General features: G+C 43.8%; 1 protein-coding gene across 1 annotated transcript in view; it reads right to left on the bottom strand.

Annotated features, from left to right (window-relative positions):
• LOC128346802 (C-type lectin domain family 2 member B-like) overlaps positions 1 to 13,116 on the bottom strand; it is a 28,085-nt gene extending 14,969 nt beyond the window's left edge. The window contains exons 1-2 of the mRNA XM_053300487.1: positions 12,802 to 13,116; positions 555 to 669 (exon numbers count right to left, since the gene is read on the bottom strand). Of these exons, the coding sequence (XP_053156462.1) occupies positions 555 to 574 (20 nt within the window). The 5' untranslated portion in view covers positions 575 to 669; positions 12,802 to 13,116. The remainder of the gene's footprint in view (positions 1 to 554; positions 670 to 12,801) is intronic.
• Between the last annotated feature and the right edge of the window lie 12,975 nt (positions 13,117 to 26,091).

Genomic DNA, 26,091 nt, shown 5'->3' with positions numbered 1-26,091 from the left:
TTTCAGGCAGTGTTGGCTGCCTGATAGGACATTTTCCCCTTCCTCTCCCTCTCTGGAGGGAGAGAAGGGGGAAAACGTCCTATCAGGCAGTCAGAGCTGTCTGAAATAATTGGTGAAGAGTTCGCCCGGGCTCTCGGCGGCCCGCGCATGAGAGGAGGGAGTTTGCTCTGGGCTCCCCTGGAGCCCGAGCCACACCCCTGTGCATGTGATGTCATGCGCACGGGCGTATTGGAGGGGGCCACCAAGCAAGGCTGGAAGCAGGCTGCCGCTTAGCTGGCTCCACAACTGGTTTGATGGTAGGAGAAAGACTTACCACATACCCTGTCATTACCTGGATCTGGAGGCAAGTGTGCCCCCACCTCAAGAATGCTATCAATTACAGCCCCATTCCTTGAACAGAGGGCAATGAGTCAGACTTTTCAGGGAAACTCCTTGTCCTTTGGGGCTGGACTTCAGTTATTAGACAAGCCATCCGCTCATTACACAAGGCTTACTACAGACTGCACAATACAAACTCATTTAACACCATATGTGGAAACAATAAAAGCCATTACAGGGAGGTAGGGGCAGCCATAGGAGTTTCAAGCACAGCAGATGCAGGAAGTCTTGAAGCAGCACAGAACAAGACCGAGTAGCAGGCGGGTAGTCACAATGCAGCCAGGAGCAGGCCTAGAGAAGAAGCATAACAAGACGGGCAGCTCAAACTCAACACACAGAAAATGTAACTAGAAGCATGAGAAGCAGAAAACCTTTTACCAGGTTTGGAAGTCTCCTTCCACAATAGTCAGGAACTTGCAAAAGGAGAATAAAAGACAAGAGCACATAAGGATTTTTGCCACAAAGAATTACATGAAGTGTGGCTTAAGGGTGCTATATATCCTCCTATCTTTTCTGCCAAGACAAAACAGGAATGGAAAGGAAGACCTGTTATTCTTTCAGTGCTAGGATGATCCCAGGATTATCCAAATTCTGTGCCAAAATTCTGTATCAAAAAGTGGGGGGGGGGGAGAAAGAGGGAGGCAAATTCTATACTCAAATCAATTGACACTTATCTTGTTTCCATAATACTATACTAAAATTTGCAGAATGTGGGGAAAGAATAGAAGAAATGGTGTCTGCATATGTGCAACACCTGTAACAGCTTTGTGCCTCACCCCAGCAGTTCTTAAATGAAGGCTTTTTTTCAGGATTGTTTTGTCATGAAAGCAAGCAGTCCTTTACTGGGATCCCTATTTACCCTTTAGCATTCATATTCCCCAACATGAATATTCCTCAGCATAGGAAAGAAAAGTTCTGGCTAAGCATTCTGCAATACACAGAATCTATAACCAATGTTCAATTACAGCTGGATTTAAAAGTAATTTAATTACATTAATTAATGACCTAAAATTGGTAAGTAAAATATTTGATTTTACAGCTAGTAACATCAGAAAAAGTCATTATTGCAAGGAACTGGGCGGGGGGGACGGGGACTAGAACCTCCTTCAATTTGATCTAGGTTTGACAAGATTTGGGATCTAGCAGTTCAATACAGATAATGTGAAAGCACCAAAGTAACCCTAAATTCTAATCATATTGATACTTTTCTAGTAATGTGGTTAGCATTATTTCTAGAAGTGGCAGGATATGGTAATATGGTAGGACAGAGGTAGGATAAACCAAGAGACCAGAAAGACCGCAAGCTACTTATATTTTGTAAAACAGTTGAATATCTGGTTTTGTTTATAATCTAAGGGATTCTTAATCCAATAGGAAAAAGAAAAACTGTACTGGCCAACATCCTCATGGATGTAGCACAGGCAAGTTTCACTATGTTGGGAGCTTGTGTTCCAGACTGCTGTCATGCTAGTATAATGCCTATCTTAAGGACATAGTGCAAAACGGGGGTGGGGGGAGATGTCTTTTTGAAATTAGTCCTTGTGCGAGCAAACACAAACAAGTTGCACAACACAGTTGTACAATAACTGTTGCGTAACTTCATATATGTCCTGGATATGGTCTTCCACTAGTGCAGGGGTTCTCAAACTTGGGTCCCCAGATTAGGGGTGTGCATGGACCTTGGTTCGGGCTGTGGTCTGGCAAACCAATTCAGGCCCAACCATGGATTGGTCTGGTGGTTCAAGGTGGCACCGGGTGGGTGGGTGGGGCAGCAGCAGTGTACGGTACCTTTAAAGGCACAGCTGCAGGTCCTTACCAGCATAATCCCTGCCCCAGGCAGCTTCCTGCTGCAGCAGTGCTCCCCCACCCCAACAGCATGGCTCCATCACTCAACTGGCCTCCGCACATTTACTACAGCTTTGGCTATTGGGGTGGGGGATGATGAGAGTTGTAGTCCAGCAACATCTGGGGACCCAAGTTTGAGAACTCCCTGCACTGGTGGTTGTGCTAGGGCCTCGCCATCTGTGTTGGTTTTTAAGAAAAAGCTGAAGACGTACCTTTTGGATCAGAACTTTTAGTGAATAAGTTTATGTTGAAATTTTAAATTGTTTTAATCACTGTAATTTTTTTTTTTGGCTGCTTTAAGTTGGTTTTAGTATGTAAACAGCCTCTCTCTGTGTGTGTGTACATACACACATTTCTGTGTGTATGTACACACTGGTACATTTCTGTGCCACCCCTTGTTTATGTGTGTGTGTGTGTGTACACACACACACACACACACACACACACACACACACACACACACACACACACGGGGTGGTACAGAAATATGCAAAATAAATGAAATCAATAAATTATAGTCTTTAAGCATCTGTAAACTTGATGACTGGTTTGTGAATGTGTTGATAAAGGAACTTTATATATTTGGTATGCTATTGTAGTTATAGGTGTATATCTGTATTTGAAAAAGAAATATTTTAATTTGAGGAAAAGAATGTGTCAGGCCAGACATACTGAGGAACATGATCCACAGTGCCAGCATACTGTAGAAGACCTGAGTTAGCATCCGCATTCAACCATGAAACTCACTGGGTGACTCTGGGCTAGTCATGTATGTCTCAGCCTAACCTACCACACGGGGTTGTGAGGATAAACATAACATAAGCTCTGAGCTCCTCGGAGGAAAAGCGGGATATAAATGTAAAAATAAATGATAAATAAATAAATCTCTTTGTGGCAGCCTGTTGGGTCAGGAATCCAGCTGAAGCCCTTTTGTCCACAAAGAGAGACACTGGCAGAGAAGAGAGCTAGTCTGCTGTATCAGCACGGCAAGCTTAAGTTGTTCTTGGCAAGCCAGTGCACTTGGGAAAGAGGGGCAGAACCTATTCCCACTGAGAACCTATCTGCGAGGAAGAGTAGAAGGCTGGGATCCCTTCCTGACAACCCAGGTACTAATGGGAGAAACTCCTGTGTTTTTCTTAGCAAATGTCTAGCATACCAATCCAGTAGAGCAAAAAGGAGACACATCTGAGAGGATTCAACCTTCAGGCAGCAAACGCTGCCTGAAAAGGATAGGCAGCGGTCAGCAAGTGCTCGCTATGGGGGGCTCCTAGTAGCCCAGGCGGGGGTCGTTTGGGCTGGAACTGGGCTGGAAGTAGCGCCTGCTTCTGGCCAAGAACAGGGGAAGGGGCGGCAGGGAGGTACGCAGCCGCCCCATGGCTTTCACAAGAAACGGATTGCTGGTGGCGGCGGGCAAGGTTGCAGGCAGGCTTGGTGAGATCGGGCAAAGGGTGTGTGTAACCCAGATTTCGGATGTGCCAACTCAGCCGCCCAGCAGCTGTGTAAGTCTCTGGTAGCTCAGGGAGAAAGGGCAGCAACTTGGCAGAATTTGCAGACTGGAAAGGTGTGCAAACTGGACACATATCCTTCGGGCATGTGCTAAAAATGTTACCCCTGCTAACTGGGCAAAGAGGCACCTTTTAACGTGGTGATTCTCTTTATTGAGCAGGGGGAGAGTAACTGGCCCTCCCCACGCCCAGCACAGTACCCTCAGTGACTGTTGCTGGTGTCTATCTGATGTTTCTTTTTTTAGATTGTGAGACCTTTGGGGAAAGGGGTCCAATTTATTTATTTGTTATTTCTCTGTCTAAACAGCCCTGAGCCATTTTTGGAAGGGTGGTATAGAAATTGAATGAATGAATGAGCATTTTAACTATTAGGAAAATGTTTCTGAACTTGTGCTGTTGCTGGAAGTCCTGGATGGCTGGGCTATACAAATAGTTTCACAGAGTAATTAGTTTACATTAGCTCATAATAAGGATTTTTATATAAGAATAACCACTTTGAAATGTGCTCCATTTGTCCTGTTAGCATGGGTTAAGCTTGGAGCTAGAGAAGTAAATTTATCTTACATAAAGACAATATAAGAAATCCAAAGCTTTAGAAACAGAAGCATGAGAGACTGCAAGCATCAGCATTGTTATAGGAATATCCAAATTATAGTTTTGGAAAGTCCATATAGTTAGATTAGCATCAAAATAATGATATTATTTCTCTTTTCCTTTTTCCTGAATGGGTGTGCAGCAAGAAACCAAAGTGCTAATCAGAGGACTTTGGTGACAAGCTGGAAAATACAGCTATATAGCTGGAAGCTCTCTAAGCAGTCTGTGTGGACAATACTAAGCTAGATGGACCAATGGTCTGACTCAGTATAAGGCAGCTTCCTATGTTCCAGGTTTAGAGGAGAGCAGAGGATTATCTTTCACCTCATGTGGAGCTCATCTAGAAATGTTTCTATGGCAAACATGACTAGATGAGCTGCACATGAGGCCAAGGACAATCCTCTGTTCTCCTCCATAATCTTGAGCCTGGAGGTCGGAATCGTCCCTGCAGTTGCACTGGGCTCCGGGAACATGCAGAGGGTACTTGAAGCTGGAGAGGCCAGCCAAAGTTTGTTGATGGAACACTTGTCAGGGAATGATGGACCAAGTGGAAGCAATATTCTCAAGAGGGAAAGGCTACTAGGACACAAATCCCAGAAAATGCTTTGCAGACTAAGTGTGACACCCCCCCCCCCACACACACACACCCTCCCACCGCCCAAGTACACTGCTTAGATGGTACTTCCTGGAGCAAAGTCTCCTGCTCTTATCAATGGTCACTCAAAATCTCTTGTGTTTCTGCCACCTGGTCCCAGATACTGAGGCTGCAATTATTACCTGCTTTCTACCTTAGCTCAGGTTGTCCATTAGGCAAAAGGAAATTTGTTGTCTGGAGAGAATTCATACTACTACCTTTTAAATAATTATGTCTGGGCATCGTCTTTCCTCTATAGGGAAGCTGGACTATCAGGTTGTGAACTCTTTTACACACAAAACCTGTAAGAAATCACACTTCAGAATTAGTTCCAGTTGTAGGCAGAGCTTCTGGCCTTCGATAATCTGAAATGAGAAATTAAGTCAGGAGTCAGGGCAAAAAGAGGGATAGGCTGTGAGACCCAGAGCAATTGGCTGGCACACTGGAGTTTATTTTTATTTTATTTAACACATTTATATGACCTGACCTACGTCTCTGGGAGGGTGTACAAAAAAAAATTAAAATTAAAATGATTAAAACATTAAAATCATTTAAAACCCATTTAAAAATTATCAAAACTATAAAACTAATTAAAAGCCTGGGCGAACAACTGTGTCTTCTGTGCCAGAGATGGGGAGGTTCTTATTTCAACAGAGAGTGCATTCCAAAGCCCAGGGGCAGCAATGGAGATGGCCCATCCCCAAGTAGCCACCAGATGAGGGAGTGGCAACTGTAGACAAACCTCTCCAGATTATCTCAATGGGTGATGGGGCTCATGGCAAAGAGTTTACATCATGAAAAACCTTTAGAGATATTGGGCCCAAAGTTAAAGATTAAGTCACAGAACTTTTCGGGGTAGAAAGCACTTCATAAGAACAGCTCTGCTGGATCAGGCTCAAAACACATCCAGTCCAACATCCTGTTTCTCACAGTGGCCCACCAATTGCCTCTGAGAAGCCCACAGACAAGAGGTGAGGCCATGCTCCCCTGCAACTGGGATTTAGAGGTATCTTGCCTCTGAGATTGGAGGTGGTCTACAGTCACCAGATAGGGATGTTTTCCCTAACAGACTCAGACAGTTGCAAGAGGAGTCGGGATAAGTTCCTTTACAAACCAGGTAAGCACAACCTTATCTGCTCCTCCACTGCCTCACTGCTTGTCTGGGTGCTGCGCTCCATTTTCAAAAGGCCACATGCAGCTGCACCACTTCTTCCAGCCGCCTGTGCATGGCGTCGGCACACACTTGGCTTTTGTGCATGCATGATGTCCATTTGCATGATCAGCAACACCATGTGCATGTGTGGCATCTATGTGCATGCCGACTCCGCATGCAGGTTGCTGAAAGCAGTGCTACAGCCACACACAGCCTTTTGAAAACTGAGCACCGCACCTTGAAAAGTAGTGGGGCAGTGCAGGAGCAAGTAAGGTCCTACTTCTCTGGTTTTTTTAAAGGGAACTATCCCAGCCCGCCAAACCAATTTTGATGCGGGAACCTGAGCCAGTTCAGCACTTCCTTAAGAAGACGCTGAGCCAGTTCTGGCACATCCCTGCCACCGGACTAGCAGCCATTGACAGACCTGTCTTCCATGAATGTGTTCATGTGCCTTTTAAAGCCATCCAAGCTAGTGGCCTTCACCACATCTTGTGGCAGAGAATTCTATAGATTAATTATGCACTGTGAAAAAGTACTTCGTTTTGTTGGTCCTAAATTTCCTTGCCTTCCATTTCATGAAATGTCCCCTGGTTCTAGTGTTATGAGAGAGGGAGAAAAATGTATCTCCGTCCACTCTCTCCCCTGCATGCATGATTTTATACTTTGCCTCATCAGGCAAAGAGAATATTTAAATAGCGAGTACTGGACATGGCAATTCAATTTAGCTAGTCTTCCAAGAGACATATTTCTGTCTAACCAACGCTTTTCCTTAAAACCTCCAAATAATTTAAATAATCTAATGATGGAAAAATTCAGAAGAGCCTTGACATTTGCCTGATTTAGCATGCTTCCTACAGCAGTATTAGATGGGAAATATAAGAAAACACGTAAGGCAGCTCGGTTATACCCTTGTGGTACCAGAGCTATTGAAACAACTGCATGTTTTACTTTTTTGTCTACTTTATAAGTATATTCACACAATAGTTCTATTTCTCTACTTTGAGTAAATTATCCCCAGTATGTTTTATCTTCAACATTTGTTTTCTGATCACAATAACTCAATTTCCTAAAATGTAGCTAAATTTTATTTTGTAGCCTATAAAATTCATAAAGAGATACTTTACCTGATATAATCCCCCCCACATCAGTTTATGATTATTGTATGAAGATTATTCAGCTGATTGGTGACCCTAACAAAGGAAAATCTGTCTATCTAATTTCATAGAACTATCATGTCTTTCCAAACTAAAAAGCCACAGGTGTTATAGCCTCGTCTCATAAAAAAGGTGCTCCAGGCCCTTGATCATCTTGGTTGCTTTCTTCTGTACCTTTCCCAGTTCTACAATGTCTGTAAGATACAGTGACCAGAACTGCACACAGTACTCCAAATGTGGCCACCCCATAGACTTGTATAAGGGCATTATAATATTAGCATTATTATTTTTAATCCCCTTCCTTGCGATCCCTAGCATGGAATTTGCCTTTTTCACAGCTGCCGCACACTTTCAAGGAGCTGTCCACTACGACCCCAAGTTCCCTCTCTTGACCAGTCAGCTCAGCTCAGCTCAGCCCAGCCACCCCTCAGCCCATATGTGAAGTTGGGGGGCGGTGGTGTTGCCCCAATGTGCATTGCTTTACACTTGCTTACACTGAACTGTATTTGCCATTTGTTGCCCACCTCCCGCCCCCCAGTTTGGAGAGATCCTTTTGGAGCTCCTCAGTTTGTTTGTTCTTTTTAAATTGCACTACCCAACAGCAGGAGTGGAGAGGTCTATCAATGGCTACTAGTCGGAGGGCTCTAGGCCACTCCAGCCTCAAAGGTAGGATGCCTCTGAGTACCAGTTGTAGGGGAGTAACAGCAGGAGAGAGAGGATTCCAGTGGCATCTGGTGGACCACTGTGTGAAACAAGATGCTGGACTAGATGTGCCTTGGGCCTGATCCAGCAGGGCTGTTCTTAGGAGAGAGGTCATACCTTCAACTCTTGCTTGTGGGCATCCAAGAAGCATCTGGTGGGCCACTCTGTGAAACAGGATGCTGAGCTATATAGGCCTTCAGCCTGATCCCCCAGGGCTGTTCTTGTGTTGTACCCTAAATAGTTTAATATCATCTACAAATTTGACCACTTCGCTGCTTACCCCAACTTCTAGATCATTTATGAATAAGTTAAAGAGCACTGGTCCCAGAGGACCACACTTCTTATTTCCCTCCATTGTGATTAGTGTCCATTTATTCCTACCCTCAGTTTCCTATTCTTCAAGCAGTTGCCAATCCACACAAGTACTTGCCCCCATAGTTCAGATATCATTTCATTCTCACAAAAAGTTGAGACCAGGGATAACAAGCTGGTGGCTGATGAGCAGAATCTAGAACCTGCCAAGTGATTTCACCTCCCCCAGCACTCCCAATCTTATTGGGATTAAATGCTCATTTAATCTTCATAACAATCCTGCGAGGTAGGCTAGCCAGAAAGAGTGACTGGTCCAATTTTCCCAGTGAGTTTCGTAGTTGGAAGGGATTTCAACTTGGGTTAATGGTCCAATACTCTAACTATTACTCTTAGGGCCAAGGTAGACCAGAGGTTAGACACATCATCAATCTTTTCTGCATTTGAAGTTTTATCTTAAAATAGAAGCTATGGACCCTCCAATCTAGTTCAGGATCACTGATGTAGGGGAGCTTTTGCCTCCATGCTCTTTCCCCACCAAAAATTCACCCCTCTCAAACATCCATTGTCCTCAAAAGTGACATTTAATATATTGACAATGACACAAAACATAAACAAAACATAACATAAATCAAACCACAGCAACACTAAAAAACATCCAAAAACAAGTTGGTGTGACTAAACTCTTAATCACTGTGGCAATCCATCTCTCAGAACTCTACAGAGCAGACCAGTTAAATAGAAAGTGCATCTCTCATAATGCAAAGTGGCCTAGCAATATTATTATTATTTGCATTTTACATTTTATATCCTGCTCTTCCTCCAAGGAGCCCAGAGCGGTGGACTACATACTTAAGTTTCTCTTTCACAACAACCCTGTGAAGTAGGTGAGGCTGAGAGAGAAGTGACTGGCCCAGAGTCACCCAGCAAGTCTCATGGCTGAATGGGGATTTGAACTCGAGTCTCCCCGGTCCTAGGCCAGCACTCTAACCACTACACCACACTGGCTCTCTTAAAATAAGTTAACAAGTTTGAAGCCCAGGCTAAACCCACAATCAGAATTACCGTGGCTTTTTTATAAGTTTCAAATTAAAAGTTATTTACAAAGCTAGAAATTAATAATTATAATAATTCTTATAAGGCAGGATGAAAAGCTACGAAGGTTTTCTCCTGACTTTCCTTCCCCACAATCACCTCTACCCAGGTTTTCCTCCCACCCCACTCCCACTCCACACAACCGAAAACTGAGAGCACACACTGCTCCCAAACCCGGGTAGAACAAGGGTCTCGATTGTGTGGATGACCTCAAGGTCCGAATGGGGCTTAATTGGACCGATTAATATGATTAAGCACCAAACAAATAGCACAAAGGATCTGAAATGAAGAATCCAAAAAGCAAAGGGACAGATCCATTAATACGACAGAAAGAAAAAACAACAAATATATAAATATAAACTATATTGAAAATTGAGTAATCAGCTAAACATGTTAATATATATAATTAAATCATGTAAGGCAAATTCACTGGCAAAACATTAAATACATCCAACAACAAAGAATCGAGCAAGAGAACAGTATACATCAAAATGAAAGAACTAAATGTGCAAACAACAGCACCCTGGTAATCACCCTGTTTTGAATATCTTTCTTATTTCGATTATTCATAGTTCACATATTCTTCCAAAAATATGAATAAGATCTTTGTTGTGGAATAAATCTTTCATGGGAGATCACAGGTCTTCTCCTATGAGGCAATAATTATATTAAAAATACATGCATTCACCAACACATTAAATCAGTACTATCATCATGATCTATTCATTTTATAACAGATAAATTTCCTCATACTCCTTTATTCAATAATAGTTATAATAATACTCTCAAATACTATTGAATGTCCCTGAATGGTTGATATAATTCACATATCTATAAAATGATATTAACAAAACATATTGTGAATAAATACCAACACTAATCATTATTCCATTAAATAAAATACTATTACAAAATGACCGAAGCTGAGAAAAAGATTTTTATCCCTATAGATAACTCTTAGCATTATCACCAATAATAAGTATCTGTACTATACTTTAAATAAAGGTCTCACCAATCAAATTTATCAAGACTGTTCTTCTTATAGACATGTAACGTTCAATGCCCAGCTCGTATAGTGTTCTCACAGAATGTTAAAAGTATGCCACTATAGTCTACAAGAACTTGTCTCTTCAAAGGTCTCTGGGGAACTAGGTGGCTTGGATTCAGCTAGACCTATTTATACCAGCTGTAAGGAATCTACTAGTCAAACTTAAAAACTCTTAGAATGATAGAGACATTTACATATTAACAATAAAAATACAGACTCTCAATGGTGTATATAAGCCGATCCCTTATAAATATGGAGATATAGCTAATAGTTCATTGAGACCCACTGAGACCCAAAACTTTCATGTTAATATCCACAGGGCTTTTCTTTGACTCAGTTCTGAAATGAACTCATCTTTTCTTGTGTTAACTATCATTTTTTCTATAGCAAACTCCCCGCATTGTTTCTGCTGTCTATAACAAAATGAGCAGTAAGGGGCAGTCCTCCATATTCCTAGTTTTGATTTTGCTCTTATATTTTGTAATACAAACCCTTAAAGGTCTACTAGTTTGCCCCCCATAAAAAAAGTCCACAGGAACAAACAATTACATAAATAACACCAGTGGATTGGCAAGTAGTAAAAGTTTTTAGTGTAATTTTCTTATCAGCTGGAATAATTAATTCTTTTATTTGTAAAGATTCATGGCAACATGTGCACTGTCCACATTTCCAGTATCCCCTGACATCTGAAGTGTTGATTTGAGTCCTACGTATATCTGAATGGACCAATTGATCTTTCAAACTTTACTTGCAATGATATCCAACACACGAAGGAAGAATACACCCCAGTAGATCTTGAATTAAATGCCAGTGTTTAAAAATAATACGTCCAATTGCTCAAGCTTTGGAACTAAATTCAACAGACCAATAAAGTCTCTCTGATTTGAAAATGAGTAGATCATGATGATAGTACTAATTTAATGTGCTGGTGAATGCATGTATTCTTTAAATTGCATTATAGCATCAAAGGAGAAGACCTGTGGTCTCCCATGAAAGATCTATTTCACAATACTTAAGTTCTGAAGAAGATCTTATTGATATTTTTGGAAGTATATATGAACTTTTATGAATACTTGAAAAAGATATTCAAAACAGCACAATTACCAGGGTGCTGTTGTTTGCGTGTTTAGTTCTTTCATTTGATGGACTATACTGTTCTTTTGTTTGATTCTTTGTTGTTGGATGTATTTAATGTTTTGCCAGCAAATTTGCCTTACATGATGTAAGTATATATATCACCATGCTTAGATAATTACTCAATTTTCAACATAGTTTATATTTATATATTTATTTGTTGGTTTTTCTTTCTGTCATATTAACGGATCTGTCTGTTTGTTTTTGGATATAGCAATATGATTGCCACAGCATCACCATATTGCCAAGGGGGATATATTCCATTTTTGGGTGGTTTTTTAAAAACACAAAATATCTCTATCGTCCCCCAGCCCCAGCACACTGCTGCTCTGGACAGCTTACAATAAAATAAACACTAAAATTATAATAAAACAGAACGGCAAGATAAAATAGTTGTACAAGAATAAAACCAAATTAAAACTAGCAACCCGAAGGGGAAAAAAATTCTAGTGTCCAATAGCATTCAGATTGACAGTTCTGTCGTCGCCCTGTCCTCCTAGGAAATACTGATACATCTCACTTACAATAATATTTGTTTATAGGTATATATCCCTCCCCCCGCGGGTAAATTACATGCGACCCAATCCTTGCATATTTACTCTGAATTAATCAAGGAAACGATCGCGGAGCACCGACCATGGAATGGAAACCGACAAAGCCAAGAGAGAAACACGCTGCACGTGTGTGCGGTAGGTACGTCCCATTCCATTTCACACATACCAGTCCAGCCGTGACCCGTCTGATAGCTTTCAGCCTGGGTCTGTTTACTCGCGAGTAAATCGCACGGGCTGCCGTGATGGGACTAACTCCCACGGTAAGGGTGGAAGGGAATCGCAGTCAGAATTCGGCGGTATTTCCCCCCGCTTTGAGTTACACTCAAAGGCTGAGCGGGGAAAAATACCCTGCCAGTCAAAAAAGAGCTGGACTGTTATCTCTCCCCCCCCCCCCCCTTACAAGCTGTCTAATTTATTGCATCTTTACTCGGAATGAAAAAGAAAACGTACAAAACAAAGAGGAAACAACTGTCCCTATCCTCGCCGCACGCAGTAGGACTGATCCCCCACCACCACCTGCATAGACAAGTACGGACTTGTTCCGAGTGACAGCATTCAGCCTGGGTCTGTTTACTCGGGAGTAAATCTCACGGAGTTCCGTGGGACTGATTCCCAAGTAAGGGTGGAACTTGGAAGGAGTCGCAGTCAGAACTTTGACTTTTAGTAATGGGATAAAGTGACCAGGCTGCTACCTACCTAAAGTTCAGCTTCAGGAACTACACAGGAGTCGGTTCGACTGACACCGCCACCGAAGTGGGCCGCGACCTTCAGCTGGCACCCGTGGAATGGAGGAGGGAGGGGGTGGCAGCTCAAGTTCTCTGCGCTCGCCGAGGGAATCAATGCGCGAAGGTTCTTTGTCACACTCTTCTTCCAGTAAACTCAGTTCACAAGGGCCCGTCCGGGCAGGGCATCACATCTGCAGCAGCTGCATTGGTCGGGCGGGGGCGGGCTACGTCGTGCTCCACCCACCCAGCTCCTACCTACTACCTCAGATTCAGAAACCACCGCCCCGGGCGGCCGTGGGGTTTCTCAGTCTCTGCCGTCATTCGCGCTAGGGGCTGGCTGCTGCCTCCCTCTCCCCAGTCGTCATGCCTTTATTCAAAAGAGGAGGCAGCCTCACGTTTTTTCGAGCTGAAGAGCGTGCGTTGGCCTGACGGTTGGATGGAGGTGGTGAAGCTATGCCCGGTGTGGCATAAAATGTCAAAGAGGATTTTTCACACCACACAATGGCAGCTGCTGGCGACTGAGACGGGGCCGGGCAGCGGGTAAAGGGCATTTTGTGGGCTGAGACCCTTCCCTGTGCTGGGTAAGCAGGGGCGTAGACTTAACAGGGGCTTATACTTCTCAATATATGGGAGGCATGGGACACATGATGGGAGGAGAGGACTTGTGTGGTAGCAGGCATGAATTGTCCCCTTTGCCAAGCAGGGTCCACACTGGTGTGCATTTGAATGGGAGACAACGTGTGATGTGAGCACTGTAAGATATTCCCCTTAGGGGATGGGGTCACTCTGGGCAGAGCATCTGCTAACTTGGCAAAGAGGCACCTTTAAACATGGTGATTCTCTTTATTTAGCAGGGGGAGAGTAACTGGCCCTATCCCTCCCCAGCACAGTACCTCTAGTGACTGTTGCTGGTGTTTATCTTATGTTTCTTTTTTTAGATTGTGAGACCTTTGGGGAAAGGGGCCCAAATTATTTATTTGTTATTTCTCTGTGTAAACAGCCCTGAGCCATTTTTGGAAGGGCGGTATAGAAATCTAATAAATAATAATAATAATAATAATAATCTGCATGCATTGAGTAACACTAGCTTTTCTCCTTGTTATACCACTTCTTTTTTTCCTCCAAATTCAATTTTTGTTAGTTTTAACAATAATATCCATAACAAACATAATAGACAAAAGTGAACTTCCCGCGCACCTCTCTTCGTGAAACATCAACTATTAATTTTACCCTTGCTATAATAGTAGTACAAAACACAATTTTAAACCTTTTTCAAACAAACAAACAAACAAAAACAATTAGTCCACCCAACCTGCATTTCTTTCTAAATTTCAAATCCTGCTGTAAGATCCATAGTAGGAAAATAGTTCTTTAAATACAACAAAAAAGGTTTCCAATCTTCTTTAAAATGTTCAAAGTTTTGGTCTCTTATCAGTGTTGTAGGTTTTGCCATCTCTGCATATTCCAAAATTTTTATCAACCGATCTTCTTTTGAAGGCAGTTCATTACTTTTCCATTTCTGTGCATATATTATTCTGGCCACCGTGGAAGCATACATGAAGAATGTTAAGTTATTTGTAGAAATTACTCCTTGTGTTATTCCCAGCAGGAAGGATTTTGGCTTCTTAGGAAATGTCATTTTAAATATTTTCTTTAACTCATTATATATCATGTCCCAATAGGCCTTAGCCTTCCCACAGGTCCACCACATGTGAAAAAAAGTACCTTCAGAATGCCCACACTTCCAACATTTGTTTGAAACATTTTTATACATTAATGCCAGTTTTTTTGGTGTCAAATACCATCTATACATCATTTTGTAATAGTTTTCGCCTTGTTATACCACTTCTAATCAGAGTATTATAGAGTGAAAGAGCCCTGAGAGGCAGCTGTGCTGAGCTGCTTCAACGACAACACAGGACTGACTGCATTGTTCAACCGACTGATGAAGGAGGAGCTCCGGATAGTAAGTCAGGCGCAGGGCGGGAGAGGAACGGGATGCCTCTTGTTTTTGTGAGCAACTGTCAGCTCCAGGGGTGGAGCCACCATTGGGCCAACGGGTTCAAAGAACCCGGGCCGGTGGCCAATCAGGGGCCACAAGAGCGGCCCCGACATGCCCCCCGCGGCTGACATCAGACGCGGGGGCGGTAGTTTAGCTCCCGAGTGGGGGCCGTGCAGCCCCTTTGGGAGCTAAACAAAGGCTGGTGCTGCATTCGCAGCACCAGCCAGGAACGGCTCTTCCCTGCAAAGGCAGGGAAGAGTCGCTCCTGGCTGCTCACTGCAAACGCAGCGCCAGCCTAACTAGCTCCTTAAGGGGCCGCGCGGCCCCTTCAGGAGCTAAGGCTGGCTCTGCCTTCACAATGCAGCCCAGGAGTGGCTCTCCCAGGAGTGGCCGCACAGCCCCTTCAGCAGTTAAGCTGCTTCTCAACTCCCAAAGGGAGCCTCAAGGCTTCGTTTGGGAGCCAGACCACGCCCCCCACGTCTGATGTCAGATGCGGGGGCGTGCCTATCCCCTGCGTCTGATGTCAGATGGGGGGCGGGGCTATCGGGGCGCCTGCCGCGGCTGTACACGGGCTGCTGGTGGGCTGGCTACGCCCCTGGTCAGCTCGCAAGACCTTCTTTAACAACCTGGGTGGTGGAGGTAGTTCTCGGGGAAAATATTTCTGCACCTCCCTCCTTGTGTTTTCATTGCATTCCTGTGTTTCTGAGTTGCAATAGCGACTTCATGGCTCTCAAAGGCTTAAGCCTGGCTTAAGGCAAGTTCAAATAAAGGAAGAGGTCTGCTGCTGAGAAGGAAAAACGAGCTATCAGCATTGCATCTAGTGACATAATAGTGAGGGGAGGGAGGGAATGGGGTTGTTGTATGTTTCCTGCCAGATTCCCTATTCAAACCATCCAACATGGGCTAGGCATATAACTGTTCTCATTATCCCTACTGCTTCTGCCCTCATTCTTCCATTGGGGTTTCCTATTCATAACCCAGTGCGTATTGTGATGTCAATCATTCTTCCCTCCCACCCTTTTCCTTTTTGGGGTAGCAGTGTTACCTTGGTGGTGTGCACAAGCACAAAACACAGTTTGGCAGCTACAGTATGCTACATTAAGTTCTTGTTTATTAAGAGACAACTGACTTCCAACTCTGGTTTTATCTTTCTGTGGATTGTCTTGAAGTGAAATTCACCATCTGTCTTTCCCTGAGACCTGGGGCATGCATTTGCAAAAATATATGGGTGACTGTGCATGAGTGTGCATGCTTAGGGCATCAACATAGATTACGTCACTTATGGTGCATATACACTGTTATGCACATTGTCACTTGATGTTCCAGTCATTATGTGTGATTGCATTTGTGAAGCAGGTTAATAATGCTTCTTGGGCGATGAGCGGGATCTCAGTATGCTAATGAAACAGCACAAAGAGCCTTGCAAGGTAGTCTCGCAGGCGCACACATTTAGTGGATGCAGAGCTGAGGCCAGATCAGCATTCTCTCTAATTTTTTTCATCTGTGTGCAGTATGATTTTTGTTCTAGGCAGAAGTGTGATAATACTATTTCCACCATATTAATTTGAATATTGAAATATTATCACTTTCAGTAACTGTTTGTTGAAGTATTGCCTTGTTTTTATTATACTTTGTAATAAATGAGAGTAGAATTGTAAAATCCACTTCTTTTTCCTTCCATATTCATGGTGCTTAGTCATTAATAGTTCTTCTGCAGCAGAGACATGGGGCCAGGAGAAGGAGAGGAACGCAGTGAGGGGCCCATTTTAAAATCTTGTCTCCAGGCCCACTCCTACTTTGGTACGCCCCTGAGCCGGTGGGGGCGTTGCCCTGTCCGGGAAATCCTGGAGGGGCTTGAGCACCCTCCCCCCTCGAATTTTACTTCCCTGCCCTGTAGGATGAAAGGCATCCAATAGGGCAGGGAACTTCTGCCTGTGTGTTCATGCCCTGCTATGTTACCCACCTGCCAAACACTTTTTGGAATTACAAACGGTCCCTTGGGGCAAGTGGACCAAAGATGCAGCAGGCGGGGTTCGCTTCTCTTAGCCTCCCTGTGTGCTTTAAGATTAAATATAAAGCTCCCAAACAACCATTCAGCCTCCCCCAACCAGTTGTTCAAACACTGACATGTTTGTAATCACCCATTACTGTCCTTGATGCCTGATATATGGGAGCAGTTTTGTATTGGTTTGATCCTATAGGCCAAAAAGTTGCCTGCTTTTTCTCCTGATTCCCAGTATGTTTGCTTAGAGCAAGCCAGGATGAAGCCAGGAGAATCTGTGGGGAGAGATAGTGGAGTTTGCAGGAAACATCTTTGGCAGGGGGTGGGTATACTTGACCAGGTTCTAGGTTCTAGAGGCGCCTGGACCACTTGCTCTACTTTCCACATTGTTATCAATCACTTCTTATATCCTTAAACATAATACAACTTTTGCATGACCTGAATGTCTGAAACTGCACATCAACATCATCAACATCATCATCATCATTCTTTATTTCTTGTTTACACAGTCAGACAGGTGTTATTGACTAGTTTGTTTTATCCAGATATCGAGTTCTTCCCAAGGACTTGGGATGGCTGGATTTTATTATCAATGTTGTAGTAGTAGTAGTAGTTGTAGGTATCATCACAGAATATAGGCTGTTCCCAGTAAAGTTGCTTTTTGTAACTGGCTGATGGTGATTTCTGTGGCCCCTATGGTGTTGAGGTGCTCTTCCAGGTGTTTTGGAATTGCACCTAGGGTGCCAATTACTACTGGATTATTTTGGTCTTATTTTGGTCTTAGGGCCAGGTAATCATCATCATCATCATCATCATCATCATCATCATCATCATCATCATCATTATTTTGCAGCTGTATATTTTATGAATGGTTGCAAAACCCTGACCATCTTGATTGTGAAATATTTCTGTTGGCAAAGAGGCATAAGTCGTGAGTCTATCAAAGAGGAATTTGACTGCACCCTCAGTCCCACACTTCCCTTGCAGAGAATGGAATTTCCTGGGATTTCCTGCTAGAAGATCCCCTGATGTACCACAACATCAACAGCCTAGCCTCTGGTTACACTAATAGCACTTCTCCAAAGCACTTAGGAATGTTTGATTGAGAGGAAGTGGCAAGTCAGCATTATTTAACAACAACAACAACAAGACAGAATCTTGCTCAAGAAGGTTCCCAGTTCCTAACAACTGTATCCCACAAGTAGGGTCGCCATATTCTCTTTTCAAAAAATTTGCATATTATGCAGTTGTGCACAAATTATTATGCACATAATTTTCATACTTTGCAAATTGACTGATGCCCTGTCCAGCTGACTTTTATCTGTTCTGGATATCTACCAACAATATTTGGGGAGGATCTTTTTACCTGGCCATTTTGCATGCAACATTAAACATCCGGACTTTATATCCTAACACTTTCTAAAATACATGTTCAGCTTTTAACCTTGTCTAATTATGAATATGGCAAATATTTATACACCACTTTTCAACAAAAGTTCTCAAAGCAGTTTGATTGATTGATTATTGATTAAGTGCCGTCAAGTCAGTGTTGACTCTTAGCGACCACATAGATTGATTCTCTCCAGGATGATCTGTCTTCAACTTAAGTTTTGGGTAGTATAAACCATGGTCTGAATTATTCTAATCTTTGTTGGTGTAGACACATCACAACATCTAAATATCCTTTCCAAGGCCTTCATTGCAACCCAACCAAGTGTTAGTCTGCGGCGTATTTCTTGACTGCTGGATCCTTTACTGTTGATGGTCAATCCTAAAAGGCAGAAGCTATCCACCACTTCTGTGTCTTCATTGCCAGTTCTGAGGCTGGTTGCTGTACGCGTTGTCATTAGTTTAGTCTTCTTTACATTTAGTTGTTGTCCCATTTTTTCACTGTGCTCCTTGACCTTAATTACTAGAGCTTGCAGGTCATCTGTATTCTCAGCTATAAGAGTGGTGTCATCAGTGTAGTGCAGATTATTGATGTTTTTTCCTCCAGCTTTAAAACTGTTGGGAATTCTCTTTGGTAAGAGATACCCTTCTGTTACAGCAGAGTGCACTGAGGCACAACACAGCAGAGTCTGCCTAGGCATGTGTGTCATAGTTTCAAATCAGTATAATGAGTCTTTATTGGTGAACTCCATTCTAGATAGGAAAGTGGAGAGATAGGATCTCTATCTAGCTAGCTGGATGCAGAGGGATGGTTTCTGAATCTCTGTACACATGGTGCAGGGAGAGAGGAGCGTGGGTGTAGCAAGGTAGAAAAAAAGGAAGAGGAAGAGGAAGTGGCAAGGCAGGCAGTCTCTGGGAGTAGCAATCTACATATCAAAGGGATAGTGTAAGAGTAGTAGAGAACGGATGACCAATGTCTTGCCCCCTCTAGCCCTCTGACTCATTAATCTGTCCCCTTCTATTATTGAGACATGAGACAGTGCAGAGTCCATCACTTCCAAGAAAAACCATGCTCCTCTTCTTCTAATACAGCTTCTCACTGTATATCTTCAGCATATAAATTGAATAAAGAAGGAGAAAGTATACAACTTTGTCTTACTCCTTTGCCAATCTGGAACCAGTCTGTTTCGTCATGTTCCGTCTGGACTGTGGCTTCCTGTCCTGTGTATAGGTTTCTCACGAGAACAATGAGCTGTTCTGGGACGCCCATTTTCCTAAGGATATTCCACAACTTGATATGGTCGATGCAATCAAAAGCTTTTCTGTAGTCAATAAAGCACATATTGACTTCTTTCTGGTATTCTTTGGTTTTCTCAATTATCCAGTGTGCATCAGCAATGATGTCTCTTGTTCCTCAGCCTTTTCTGAAAACAGCTTGAAGATCCAGCATTTCCCTTTCCATGTTCCTAATCTGCGTTGGATGGTCCTGAGCATTATTTTGCCAGCATGTGACATTACAAAACAGTTTACATAGATATAAATACATAAATGGCTCCCTATTCCCAAAGGGCTCACAATCTAAAAAAGAAATGTAAGATAGACACCAGCAACAGCCAATGGAGGGATGCTGTGCTGGGGATGGATAGGGCCAGTTTCTCTCCCCCTGCAAAATACAGAGAATCACCTGTATTTTAAATTTCATACAGAAATTTAAAAGGTGCCTCTTTGCTCAGTTATCAGGGGTTAGTAGTGTGCAGTGCTGTTATGGATTCCTCAGCAACTGCAGACTACCACCCACTTCATTTTCCAATACCTGAATATTTTATGTATTGGTGAAGATGTCCAATCCAAGCTTATGCTAAGGAGCAGTGCTGAGTACATTTGTATCACCACTAAATAATATGATTGAGTCTACAAAACTGGCACTAGAGATTAGTATGCTTGAACCTTGTCACCATTTACATCATGAGATCAGCACATACAATATAACACCAAATAACTTATTTTGATTTAGAAAACTTTCTAGAAGTATTCTAAAGTATAGGTTGGAAAAGAGCAGGGGTAGGGAGAATTCATGGTGGTTTAAAGCAAAATGAACACACGCAGATAAAATAATATCTATAGAAAATAAATGACTACACTAAGTTCGACATATTAATAGCATTAATAGAACAAAAAATACACTGAGCTTTTCAACTAAGGTTACAATCCTATAGACACTTACTTGGGAGAACGTCTGGTTGAAAGCAGTGATACTTCTGAGTAGCATGTATAGAACTGCACTATAAAGCCCCAACCTTATGTAGCAATCTGGCCCTTCCTTACCCTAAAGCAGGTCTGCTCAACTTAGGCCCCCACAGCTGTTTTTGGACTTTTTGTATTACAGAAGCAGTCTAAATTAGGGGTGTGCGATTAGGATTTTCTGTGTTCTGATTTGTAACCGAATCGAAACAGCCCTGATTCGATTTGGATCCGAATCTGAACCATCCGAATCACCCCAAATTCGATTCGTATCCGAATCACGGCTGAACCTGATTCACTTCCTGCCTCAAGGCCCCTCTAGGTCCCGGTCACCATGTGCTGAGTGGCTGATATCTAGAGGTCACTGCCTGACAGACAGGACAGGGTTCACTTCTGGTTAACTCTTTAGGGCAGGCCTGCTCAACTTTGGCCCTCCTGCAGATGTTGGCCTACAACTCCCATAATCCCTGGCTATAGGCTACTGTGACTGGGGATTATGGGAGTTGTAGCCTATAGCCAGGGATTTGTAGGCCAACATCTGCAGGAGGGCCAAAGTTGAGCAGGCCTGCCCTAAAGAGTTAACCAGAAGTGAACCCTGTCCTGTCTGTCAGGCAGTGGCCTCTAGATATCAGCCACTCAGCACATGGTGACCGGGACCTAGAGGGGCCTTGAGGCAGGAAGTGAAGAGGTCATTTGTTATTGTTCAGTAGGAGCCAGGCAGGGGAAGCAACAAGTTGGCTGGCCAAGCCATGATAGCAACCAGGAACTCTGCAGGGGCCTGAAGTTTCTAACATGGTTTTGGTGAGTTCAGGGAAGAAGCCAGGACTTGGCTTCAGAGAAAGGTTTAGCGGCAGAACCGTGTTCTGGTTAGGTTAGATTTATTTTAGTGTTTTGCAAGTCCTTACAACCATTCTAACTGTGTTTTATCTGTAACGTAAGAATGCTTAACCTGTGCCCTTTTTATCCATCCAGGGCATTGCAAAAGCCTCAGTAACCTTTAAAGGTGCTTTTAAAGGTTCCTGGCAACTGGGGTGCTTTTTGAATTATCTATGCAACTGAGTAACCAAGATCTTTAAAGGTGCCACTCCAAATACCAGCAGAGTGTTCTTTGGAAGTAATCTGGTAAAGCACTGAGTATTTGCTGTTACCTGTAACTGAAGCTGAGAGAGAGCCTAAGACTGAATCAGTCTGTGGTATTTTGAATAAAGGTTATTCAAGATTTTGAATAAGATTTTAAGCATCTTAGTGGATGCTTAGTGGAGTTGCTGCAGAAGCAGCAGAAAAGCAGGGCCTGGGTGGAGAGTGAGAGCTGACAGACGAGCGGGGAGAAGGTGAGTGGTTAGCAGGGTAGTGGTGGCTGTAGCAGTAGCATGCCAAAAATTTGAACAGCAGCCACCACCAGTGTCACTATGCCACTGACTAGCACCCATCCCAGTAGCCCCTTTGTGATTCCAATGTAAACAAATGGCCAACTCAAGTATAACTCTGGCCTTGGAATGCTCTCCCAAAGCTTTCTCAGATGGCGACTTTACCACAACTTTACTTTGGGAGGGTGGGTGTGAGTTCACGTATTGGCCAGATTTACCCTGAAGCCCTTGCGATATATCAGAGAGCATTCCACACATGATTTGTCCCCCCCGCTCCGCCTATTAGTATTTTCCTGCCCTGGGTAGTTTAAGAGAATATCTTCTTCACAATGTGCCCCATTGCCTGTTAAGATCATCTGGAGAGGTTCATCTGCGGTTGCCACCAACTCATCCGGTGGCTGCTCAGGAACAGGCCTTCTCCATTGCTGCTCCTGGACTTTGGAAGATGCTCTCTGTTGAAATAAGAGCCTCCGCATTGCTGGCAACTTTTAAAAAGGCGCTCAATATATTTATTCACCCAGGCTTTTAATTAGATTTATAGTTCTAATATTTGTAATGTGGATTTTTTAATGTTTAAATGATTTTAATTGTTTAGTTTAAATGATTTTAATTGTAAACCGCCCAGAGACTCAGGATTTGGGTGGTATAGAAATATGCTGAAGGAAGGAAGGAACCTAGCCCGATTTATGTCTGCAGTAAAAAAAAATCCACTTTTTGCGTTGGAGTATCCAATACATCCCAAACTCACAGTAAAGTCTCATAGTAAACCTGCAGTAAAGCCTGCAGTCTGGAAAAGCTCCCAGTTGGTATATGCTCCTCAGCCTCCATCACAGTTTTTAGAAAACAAGTAAAAACTAGCCGACCCCGCACAGAGCATCTGTGCGCTCTTTGGGGCCGGCGGTTACCTCTCCCATGGCTGGCTAGTGCCAGGCCCAGCCGCCTCTCCTCCCCACCGCCACTTCTGCCCCCACACTACTTTCTTTCCCTCCTCCTGGGCTTTGCCTCTGTGGCCGGCTGCCACCGCCATGGCAACCAATCCTCCTGGGTGCGCCTCAGCCAATCAGCTGGGTGCTGGGACACACAATTCCACGGCACACCCAGGAGAATTAATAATATAGATGTGCCTCTTCACCCAGGCTTTTATATGAGAGGACAGTTTTTACTGTTGCTGCGTTGTGTTTTTATGTTACTGTTGTATTGACAAAATACTATAGTGACAAAATACTGCTGCCAAGCGGAGAGGCAGGCTGCTTGCTCTCTGTTGCCACCACCACTGCAGGGCCTGTCCAGGCACGGGACCTGGGTGATTGCCCCAGTTGCCCTGCCCTAAGGACGGGCCTGCCTGAAACGTCAAGATAAGATCCAAAACAGACTGTGGCTGTTAAGGACACAGGGCATCATGAAATAGTAGCTGTTTTCTGAGTTTTTAGAACAGTCTGCAGGCTTGCTGGGATCAGACGTAAATGATTCCATTCAATGGGCTTCTTAAGTAAGAGTGACATTTCTTTCTCCCTTCCCTAGACTGCTCTGTTGTTTTGCAGTAAACAAATAGGATTGCACAGAAATAAATGATTTAGTTTGATGGGCTTCATCTTATGTAAGAGTGCATAGGATTGCAGCTAAAGGATTGCAAGTCAGTACCAAAGCCCTATGTCAAGTCATTCCAGGTGATCTAGGGGCAGAAAGGGGGGTGCTTTACACTTTTTTATGAAGGCAAAGGGCAAATTCCTCCATATGGCGAATGATTTATATAAGAAGGGGGGATTCAGTTCCTGTGATAATGCAATCACCCTGCCCTAAGGACAGCCCTTCTGTTAGACAGAGGTGCTTAACTGCTTTTAGAGAAGAGTCAGCGTTCAGGCATAACTTTTGGTGGCAAAACCACATTTGTTGGTGGTGTCACTGAAATAAAACCTCAGGTACAGATTGGAGTTTGGCACAGCTAACTGGAGTTAAATTTAGAACCTTAAACGCAGTTTCATGGATTTGGGCATTCTGGAGTTGCAACACCAGGTAGCTTTAACTCCAGTTAAAGTGTACATTTGAAACAGGAGATAGGCTTAGCAAACAACAAGCTCACAGGAGTCCTCTAGGCAGGGACTTTCTTCTGCAGGCCTCTGGATCCTCTGAGGATTGTGCCTTTTTTAACCATATATGGTAGTCCCTCAGCCAGGAAAACAAACAAATGGATCATAGAACAAATGAATTTTCACTTGAGGCACAAATTACCAGGCTCACTACAGACACATTGTGTGAAGACCCAGCTCCCTAGGTTAAAGAGAAGAGAAGAAGAGGACGACTAGCAGCAAGGTGGATGGACTTGATCACGATTGCAATGCATGCACCACTGAGAGACCTTAAAGGCCAACTTGAAGAAAGATCATCCTCAGGAGGATCTATCTATGTGGTCACTAAGAGTCAACAGCAGGGGAAGAGTAATAGGAAATCTAATAGCTGTTTCCCCTTCCAGCTGCCCTGCCAGCTCTTTGACCTCCAGGAGCAGTGCCAACCGCCCTCGGAACCTCACCTTGCTGCTTTGTAATGCCATGTTGGTCCCAAACAAATCAGAAACCATTCATGATTTGATTCTGGATGCAGGAGCTTTACCTGGTTTGTATTACAGAGACCTGGTTGGGGGAGGCCGGTGGCCCTGTTTGGTCCCAGCTTCTCACTCCAGGGCACTCTGTTGAGGAGCGGGTGAGGTGCCTTGGGCGGGAAGGTGGAGTGGCTGTGGTCTATAAGAATAACATCTCCCTCACCAGGATCCCTGTCGAGGTGTCAGATCATATAGAATGTGTGTATCTAAGTTTGGGGACCAGGAATAGATTGGGACTTCTGTTGGTGTACCAATCGCCCTGATGGTCAACAGAGTCCCTAACTGAGGTGATGGACTTGGTCTCAGGCTTGGTGTTGGAGTCCCCCAGGCTTGTGGTGCCGGGGGACTTCAATGTTCATTTTGGGACCAATTTGACCAGGGCAGCTCAGGAGTTCATAGTGGCCATGACAACTATGGGCCTATCCCAAGCAGTCTCAGGACTGACACACATTGCTGGTCACACGCTTGATTTGGTCTTTCACTCTGATCAGGGTGGTGTTCCGTGGGTGGGGATTCCTGAGATTTCCCCATTGTCATGGACGGACCACCATCTGGTTAAGGTTAGACTCACAGTCACTTCCCCACCTTCGCAGGGCTGAAGGTCTTATTAGGATGGTCCGCCCAAGAAGGCTATTGGATCCAAGAAGATTCCAAGAAGGCTTGGAGGGATTTAATGTTGGCTCTGCTGGCGATCCTGTTGATGCTCTGGTGGAGAACAGGTACAGCAAACTCACTGGGGAGGTAGACATGATTGCTCCTAAGTGTCCTCTCCGACCTGCTGCAAAACCGGCCCCTTGTTGTACAGAAGAACTACGGGGGCTGAAGTGGCAATGTAGATGACTGGAGCACAAGTGGAGAAGACTTGACTCAAATTTGACAGATTGCAACATAGAGTACATTTGAAGATCTATGCTCAGGTGATACTTGTGGCAAAGAAGAGATTCTTTTCTGCCGATATTGTATCCGCACGTTCACATCCGGCAGAGTTGTTCAGGGGTGTGAAAGGGCTAGTACGTGCCCCTCCTCCTTTGAATCGAAATCTCGAACCATCGATTACCCGCTGTGACGTGTTTAATGAATTATTTCTGGGGGAAATCTCTCATATTTGGGCCGACTTGGACTCACTCTCCACATTTATTTCAGTGTCTGATGTGGAGGTGTCCAGAGACTCCTCTTGTCTGGTTAGGTTGGATCAGTTCCAGTTTGTGACTCCCTTGTGCCTGCAAGCAGCATGGCTCTCGAGTGCTGGGGCAGAACAGGAGAGAGAGGCCGCTGGTAATGAGGCAGCTGTGTTTCATTTTGCACACTCCTGGCTTGTTTGGATGAACTGCTGCTACTGAGCACAAATTATGACAGGAGATAAAATTAGACTTTCACCCAACTCTCTCATAAGGGCCATCACATAATATTCTTAGTGCCACCGGTGAGCAATCTGCGGCTATCCATCAAAAAGCCACCACCCCCGTCCCACCCAAGTTGAAATAAAAAACAGCTGTAAAACACAAGGCTTTTTCATGGATTGCCACAGATTGCCAGCAGATGGCACTAAGAATATTACATTATGTCCTTGAAATCTGTGTGGATTTCTGTTTTTAAGTCTCACTGTAACTTGTGCTAAGCTTGAAGTATATCACCGTCTAGAAGACTCCTTAGTAATCCATCTC

This window comes from Hemicordylus capensis, chromosome 2 (assembly GCF_027244095.1).
Source record: "Hemicordylus capensis ecotype Gifberg chromosome 2, rHemCap1.1.pri, whole genome shotgun sequence".
In the NCBI taxonomy this organism is placed as follows: Eukaryota; Metazoa; Chordata; class Lepidosauria; order Squamata; family Cordylidae; genus Hemicordylus; species Hemicordylus capensis.
This window is presented reverse-complemented; position numbering and strand designations above follow the sequence as displayed.